General features: G+C 33.3%; 1 protein-coding gene across 1 annotated transcript; it reads left to right on the top strand.

Moving 5' to 3' along the window:
- Positions 1 to 595: 595 nt before the first annotated feature.
- On the top strand, positions 596 to 8,726 carry LOC124360066 (lysosomal Pro-X carboxypeptidase-like). The gene is made up of 9 exons (XM_046813330.1): positions 596 to 957; positions 1,135 to 1,278; positions 2,064 to 2,162; positions 2,301 to 2,479; positions 3,556 to 3,713; positions 5,208 to 5,380; positions 5,709 to 5,873; positions 5,967 to 6,154; positions 8,493 to 8,726. Exons 1-9 carry the CDS (start codon positions 853 to 855, stop codon positions 8,680 to 8,682), a joined length of 1,401 nt encoding a protein of 466 aa, XP_046669286.1. The 5' UTR covers positions 596 to 852; the 3' UTR covers positions 8,683 to 8,726.
- Positions 8,727 to 8,858: the final 132 nt, after the last annotated feature.

Below are 8,858 nucleotides of genomic sequence, written 5' to 3'. Positions count from 1 at the left end.
GTGTGTCTGACGTGCATTTAATTTATACGATAGATCCCTGATGGTCGAAACTGCTTGTTTGGCGTTTTGATGCTATAATATAGCTTACATAGCAAAATTTCATTGAGGCCATTTGTTTCATTATACAAATAACAGGTTACTTTTTGCAAAACTTTGAATAGAGAAACGGCGTACATTTTGAGGACGGTGATTTTTAAATATTTAGTGATATAGAGTTTAGTCTATTTTTTAATTATTGGAAGCGTCTTCAAATCTTCAAACCTTTGTTTACGCACTGAAGAGCCGACAACTTCTCGGTCTGGACGTCAAGGTGACGTTAACTTCACGGGAGTTAGGAATGGGATAATAATGAGGTCTTGCTCTTGTTCTAGGTTTTAGCTGATACCGGCGGTCTGGCGCGAATAAATACATGTTTAATTTTGTTTGGGTTAACAATTTATTCCTTTTGTTTAAGTTATCCTGAAATTAATAGAAAATAAAGATACTGCACAGTTAAAAATTGTATTATCAACCGGGTTGCCTGCACTCTTGTATGTAAGATTTTGTAGGTATTATTTTTTCGTCTAGCCAGTAGCCATTTGCTAAGCCATTCTGAGGTTATGTTTACTAGCTTATTTGTTTTGACAAGCGTTAGGACTTTGATCACCACTAATGACACTAATTTTATGAGGATGAGGTAATTGGCTTGTTCGTTTGTGGAGTTAGTGAGGGCTATATCAATCTTTGTTGTTTGTTAAAAGCAACATTATTTTATTTGAAATGCAATAGGCCTACTAATTTGAGAAAAACTTTAAAAACTAACTCTAAATTTGTAGTACTTTTATTTCTACCTTTTGGTTAATTTAATTTAAGATGATTTCTTTGTTATGTAATGTTTTTGTAGGTATTTTCCTTATAGTTAATATTAAACAGGGAGATTCATTATATGTCTTCAAAACCAAGTACTTTGATACTAAGGTGAGTGCATAGCTATTTGTGTATTATCTAGGATTCTTTATGAACAAAGATAGGTTAATAACCTATAAATTAATATAGAAAGTTTGATAGTGCTGATAACCAGGAGTAAAATAAATTATTTACAGCAATTTTTAATCCTCTCTGGACATAGCTTAATATAATTTGTTTATGTTTCAGTTAGATCATTTCAACTTTTTATCCAATGCTACATTTAAGCTTCGTTATCTTATCAATGATACTTACTGGTCTCCAAAATCGGACTCTCCAATTTTTTTCTACACTGGCAATGAAGGTGACATCACAGTTTTTGCCCAAAATACTGTAAGTATCTAATACATTTATTCAATATAATAGAGTTCGTTTATTTTAAGAAGATAAACATTTTAGACATTTTATTGGCGTTTGCATTTCCAACTTTTTACAAAAAAAAAACCAAAATTACTGTTTTAAATATAAATAATTTTAGTGTGATCTATAATCAAAACAAAAATGGAGTCTTCATCTTAGTTAATTAGAAAGTAAAACTATGATTTTTTTTAATTATAAAATTGCATTATGGTTAATTGGCAGTATTGAGTGCCAAGCAAAAAATTAGTACCTACCACTTTCTTGACAAATGGCACTGGCAGTTTGGTTGACACACTGCGGAACTTACTTGGATTGTTTTGAGTAGAAAGTAGGCTATCTAAATTACTTTCAGCCAAAGGGTTAAAATGTATAAAGATGAATCATCCTGTAACTCACGTCTTTTTCTTTGGCTGGCCCTAATTTTAGGCAAACGTTTCAGAACAGAATTGTTTAACTCATTTGTTGTAGATTGCAGAGAATTGACATGTTTAGAAATTATAACTTGTGATGCCACAACATAGTTTGAATTATAATATGCTGTGACTTTGTTAATCTGTATAAATCAGGTATCGTAACTTCAATTTGACAGAGGGAGAAAGTGGAATTAGATAAGTGAAAGACCATAATCTCTGAACCCATAGTTGTTGTATCATATTGTAAACTAAACCACTAAACTCGTATGTTGTAAAACAAATTGTGTGCTGTAACATTACCCAAGTTTGGTTAGCGTTGTTTTTTAAGATCATTTCGTGTTTCAGGGGTTTATGTGGGAAATTGCTCCAGACTTCAAGGCTCTTATTGTATTTGCAGAACATCGCTATTATGGAGAATCGTTACCATTCGGCAATAAGTCTCGAGTGAGTATATGATTTATTATAAAATCCCAACCGAGATTAAAAAAACTGTTGGAAACTGTAGATCAATGTACTCATGATACTATTGCTATAATCTACTCATGATTTGAAACTTTATACTGAACTAAAATGTTTTATTAGGAACCTGAACATCTCGGCTACTTGTCCTCGTCCCAAGCCCTTATGGACTATGTGGAACTCATTGCTGAACTGAAGCAGAATAAACAAGACAACAGACACCCGGTCATTGTGTTTGGAGGCTCCTATGGGGGCATGTTGGCTGCCTGGATGCGTATGAAGTACCCCGGGACGGTTGCAGGGTGAGTGGAACCCAACAAAAATGTAATTGGGGATGCCATAGTATTTTTCTAGGTCTTTTACAAGAATTTCCTCAAAAAATATGTATTCATTTTTAGTTGTACAGGATTAAGTTCTCTTTTGCAGTTTAAAGTTATTTTCAGTTGAACTAAATCTTTTGTATTAAACTTAAATTAAAATAATAATAACATAATCTAATTTCTTAAAAAAAACCTAAAACTGATCTTAGTTAATTTGTTTTTTTAAATCTTATATTTTACAGTATATGAAAAATCAAAAAGTTATTACTATTATACTCAAATAAAATATTTACCTTGTAACCAAACAAACTCTTTATGGACTTAAAAGATAGAACAACACCTGTGTATGGATAGGCTGCTAATACCAAAATTGTTGCTAAAAGAAGATAATGCAGTGTTATTGTAGGCTATGGCATTGATTAATTTTTTTAGTGCCAACATAGGTACAATACAACTGAAATAAAAATACAGTCTTTATGATTGTTTGAACAAAATTAGAAAGTATATTTATAGTTTCCAGACGACCTGGCACTAATGCCTTCAGCCATCGTTACGAATAAAATACATCCTTGAAGATAGTACCTGTGTCAGATGAGAATTCTAAAAGGTCCAATCACAAATACCTGAGGGAGCAATTTTGGAATTTTTTCCATTTATAAATTTATATAACAATTTATTAAAAAGTTTTAGTTTTGCAGTCAGATAACGGAATTCAACCCGATATCAATAAGTATTGTATATTTATTATTTTTGTATATATAGAACTTCTTTTTAAAATAAAGGCTGATCTCAATTTAGTATTTATTTTGCCTGCGTTCATGGATGTTCAAATATTTCATCCAAACAGATCTATGGAATGATTCATATAGTACGAGGTGAACAATACTGTTAAAACATGCACAGTTTAGTGGTAGCATGTAAACTGGTAGCTCAAGTTCAAAATCTATTGCTTTGAAGTGCTCAATCACTGGAGCTTTCAGAGTGATACAACAAAACCAATGAAAATTTCTTTTTAGGTGTTCTAAAACAAAATTACATCTGAGTGACAATTTTTCTAGGGCAATTGCTGCATCTGCACCAATATGGCAGTTTACTGACATGACACCGTGCAACGTGTATAACAGAGTCCTAACCTCAGCATTTAGTCTGGCCTCCCGCAGATGCAGTGATAACATCCGCAAGTCATGGAAAGCTATTGACAACATCACTAAGACTGGTAACTATATTGTTTACTCTTTATATCCCAAACAGCAATTGTATTTTGTGTTAATGTTTGGAATTTTGAAGCTTAATGTGATTATTGTAGTGTCCATACCAGATTGTTCATGTAGTATCACTGTACTAATAGCAATGTGGATGTATCCGTGTCACAACTGTAAGATATTCAAGGTCATCAAGTCACGGATTTATGTCATAGTATTTCAAACTGATGCTGTATAATTAAAAGGTGGTTTATCCCAAGACGGGCACCTTAGATCTTTCTTTTGATACTGAAGCGCTTAGTATGCTGTAGTATGTGTTTCGGTAGTATTGTGAATTTTAAAAAGGAGATTAATTTTGAAGGCTACATAGAAAAAACTAGAAATATGCTGGGAATCTTTCTGTACATTCAGAAAAATCCCCAAAACATTTATTCTGTCTTTAAGAACTTATGACATTAAGAAATAATTTGATAGCTTGTTGAATCAGGACCTGATTAATCTTGGAACAATGTATTTTTTGCAACGTGGTCCGTGAAACTGTGAATAAAGAGATACGTTAGCGAGCCCCATCTGATGCCGATTGATATAAGGTGCGATGCCTCCACTAATGTAGAGGAGTTATCTCCCCTGTGTCACGGCAAGCTCCCCCCAAGCACGTAATAATCCATTGTATAATTAAAGTCAGCCAACCTATTGTCTCGTTCCTTGGCCATTATACTTGCGGTATGGTAGAAGCCACGGTACCAGTGCTGTTTTTGCGTTTAAGTTTTATTCAGCCACCGAAATCACTGTCATAGCCAGTGTTGAGCGTTCTCCATATGTACAAAACAAACATTAAAATTAAGTCACTGTTCAAACGCTTACCACTCGTATTGCGGCTGAGGCCTCAGTTTAGTCTATGAATGATTCAATTGATGTCAGATTCCATAGGTTAAAACAAAGAAAGGGATTATATCATGGTCACATCAAAATCTCGACTGAACTAGCTGCGTGTACACTGGCAAAAAGTTTTGTGTCCGACAGTAAAAATCGTTAGTCTAAATGGGTGCAAGAGCTCATGAGAACGCTACCGTAACCAGTGATGGATAATTGTTTGCAAGAACTGGAGAGTAGTGTTGGCCTTTACAATTTCAATCATAAACATTGGCAAGACATCATTGTTGTGTATGAACAGACTTCGTATTGACTTCCGCAACAACCAGCGATACAGACGTAGCAAGTACTTACCTTATTCGCATTATGCAGCAGTATTGGTGTAAATTCTCTTGCATGTTGCAGGGATGATAAGATGCATTTATTATTTTGTATTGTAAACAAACCTTACAGGATAGTAATGTCAGAGATTATTGTAATACATTACTTGAGTCAATTTATGGGTTGATTTGAGTGTGATACCAAAACTCTTTGATAACATTGAAATTATCAAATTCCAATCTACCCAATTCCAAGTATAACACTTTATAGAATTTAAGTTAGCCTACAAAGTACTTAAGTATATGTTTTTGCAGATGATGGGAAATCATGGTTGAATAACACGTGGAGGCTCTGCAAGCCTATCAAAACTTCACAAAATGTGTCCACATTGAAGGACTACCTCAACGATATGTATAGCAACCTAGCCATGGTGAACTATCCCTACCCTGCGACTTTCCTGGCAGATCTTCCACCCTATCCAGTCAGGGTGAGTTCAAGAATTTGTATTAATATTTTTACAAATTTTATTCAAATGAAATAAATTTCCGAAATACCTGAAATAAATTATTTTTTATACTAAAGTTCAGCAAAAGGACACAGCTGCAGTGTTTTTAATAAAAAGTTTATTTCAAAATAAATATAAATTCTCATAACAGTTAAGTTATCCTTCTGAAATTCATCACACTGTTCCTTTATAGTGTTTATTTAATAATGGTCCAAAACGCCTTGAAACAAATCGGTAAAAGTTTTAAATCATTGGTTTTGTATTTTCCAAAGGTTTAATAAAATATCTACAATACTCATGTTTTGTATAGGCCTTCTGTGAAAATTTACGGTATGAAGACCTGGAAGGAACGAAACTCTTGACTGCATTATTCGCTGGTGTCAGTGTTTACTTCAACTATACTGGAAAAGCCAAGTGTCTGGACTACTCTGGTGCTTATCAACAGGGTCTTGATGATACACTGTGGCAATACCAGGTAATGTACCTTACGTGGTTCGTTATATAACAAATTATGTATATATACGCAAGTAAGTTTGAATGTTTATAATTTGTTTTTATTTGTACACAGGCGTGCACAGAAATGGTGATGCCAATGTGTGCTGACGGCAGGTACGACATGTTTGAGCCCTCAGAATGGAATCTCACAGAGTACGCACAAAATTGTTACAAAGCGTACAAAGCCACACCTCAGCCTTGGCTTGTCAAAAACTTATATGGCGGCAAAAATATTCATACTGCATCGAACATTATATTCAGGTATGTATACGGATAACAATAATTGAAAAATATGGATTGAATTGATTTGAGTTAGGGTTGTGTGAATGCTTGAAAACTCGTGTATTTTCAAAGTTTTAACAGAACTTTAATGGAAATATTGTGACCACGGGAGTTCTTTGATATTGATTGTAAAAGTGATTTCCAGTGGTTGAATAGAAATAATAATTAAATTCACCAAGAGGCAACAATTGGTATTTATTTCGGGACATTCCTCTAGCCAGTTTGGGTAAATTTACTTAACTATTATTTTAAGTATAATTAGTTCCCTAATCTAATAATATAACAAAACTACACTCATCGCCGGACACATGCTGCCCGAATTCTCGTTGCCCAGAAACCCAGTAATCCTCCCATTGAGGTAATCATAATTCATTCGCGACTAATGTAGAACACTATTATTTTTCAATATAACAAATTAAAATAATTGCTAAGACTCGCATAATACCCGTCCTTCCACAAGAGTTGGAGAGCGTGCACAACTGATTGTCTTGCTACACATCCGAAAAACAAATAGTAAGAAGTAATAAAAAATTTAACCTCTTTTAACCCTTTAATGACGAACCGTCTGATTTATCGCCGGCGGACTTTTCATATTTTTTAAAAGATATTTTAATCTTCTATATGGAATAAATATACTATTTTTCTATTCCCTGTATGTTTCTTACTATGATATCAAATTTTAAACGTCTTTGGAATCATCAGCTTGGTGAAAAAAATATTTTACGGCCATGTTGCATCGTAATGTTGTCAGGGTACTTTGGGATTATACCGACCACACCCAGACATGAATCGTTATTTGACATTTTGCTTCTTCTGATTACTAGATTAACGTAGAACAAATTTCGTCAATATAAAACAGGAATTGTCATATCGCAAACCCCTCCCCATCCTCAGACAGAGGTCAAAGTCGAACGGTCTAGTAGATAACGTGATTGCAGTCTCGTCGCCCGTTCAGCTGGTGCGTCGCTTTGTTGTACTTCCGTGTTTTGTTGTACCCCTACATTTCTACAAACACAAAAATTCAACAAAAACTCTTTATTGAAAAAAACACACAAAACTTGTTTTTATGTACCGTGCAAAAAACTTATAATCATGTGATGCCGTGTGGCCTGCCGTAATCGGGATTCTCGAGAAAGATAAGATAACAGCGACAACAATACCGATCACAATACCTGGAAACGCTTGTTGATTGATGGAATGTTAGTTCTGTTACTCAACTACATCGTTTTATAACGTTCTAAGTTCATTGAAAAAAGTTTAAGCGTTGGGGGCATATAACAGAATCTGACCCCATTAACAATTGATAATCGTTGTAAGTTTGTAATTTTGTAATTAAAGAGTTGTTTTTTTCGTTCTATCATGTTTGTTTCTATAAATGTATATTTTTGTGTTATACATACCAGTGTGGTCGGTATAATCCCAAAGTACCGAATAATATCCTTAGTAGCCTATAAGGTTTTGTATGTTAGGCTAATGCTGAAAAGTGTGTTTTAACCAGTGTTACAGAAAAATTTAATTAATTTACAAACTTTTTATTTTTTATTCCAGGGCTTTCAAATTTTGTACAGTTATAGAGAATTATATGTAGAACTAATAAATACCATTTCCCACGAATAATTTATTCTTATTTTTGGTAGTTATTGAAGAACAAACTCAATTTTTTAAATTTTTTTTATTTGATAAACAGATAAATCAAATTGTTTTTTGCTATATAATGACTTAAATTTATTTTTTTACAATGAACAATTTAATAATAAACATTTTAAGCCTAAAAACAAATCTGTACAGTAATTAGTTCTGAAGATATGATTTTTCTATCAAACGCTTGAAAAATCACAAATTTTTAATATGCACAGTTCTTGGAGCATGGCCAGAAAAACGCAAAAATTTTCTTTGCACATGTCAAATTTTGGTCTGGTCCTAAAAGGGTTAAAAAGGGCGATCAGTTGGATGTAACTAATGACCGTCCCCTCGCTTTGTTACCAGGTTTATGTCTAAAATATTTGAATATATATTGGCCAATCAGTTAGTCAATTATTTATCAATAAACAACTCGCTTGATAACTTACAACATGGATATAGAAAAAACCTTGTCTGAGATCAGTATGTTACAGATTCTGTTTATAAAGTAAACAGTTGAGAAGTACTTAATTTGAATTAAAAAACTCATTCACACACTCAGTACTTAATCAATAAGAAAAACTTTAGTTTAGGTAAAAGAAAATTATACTTTATGTAATCAAATAGTATTACTACATATTACGAAATTTAGAAAAATATAGTTATTTTATTACACATTATAATTTGGGTGTTGTAGTAATGGCCTACTAGACCCTTGGTCCAGCGGAGGTGTTCTGCGTAACGTATCAGCTACTGCACAAGCTATCATCATGCCTGACACTGCGCACCACTTAGATCTGCGCAGCTCAAATCCTAACGATCCCATGTCTGTTATCATTGTACGCAGATACTACCGCTACATAATCCGTTACTGGATTTCACAGTGACTTTACCATCACAAATATTAATAAAGGGTTTCTATTATAATAAACTGGTATGATCATTGATGCAACCTTCATCCAATGTCTATAAGTTGACATTTTCAAATTTTATACAAGAACAATACTTTTTTTAAACCAATTGATAAAATTCTCTTCAAAATCAAATCCATACAAGTCTGTTT

The sequence above is a fragment of the Homalodisca vitripennis genome, chromosome 4 (genome assembly GCF_021130785.1).
Source record: "Homalodisca vitripennis isolate AUS2020 chromosome 4, UT_GWSS_2.1, whole genome shotgun sequence".
Classification (NCBI taxonomy): domain Eukaryota; kingdom Metazoa; phylum Arthropoda; class Insecta; order Hemiptera; family Cicadellidae; genus Homalodisca; species Homalodisca vitripennis.
The sequence above is the reverse complement of the archived record's forward strand: the minus strand, read 5'-3'. Positions and strand labels throughout refer to the sequence as shown.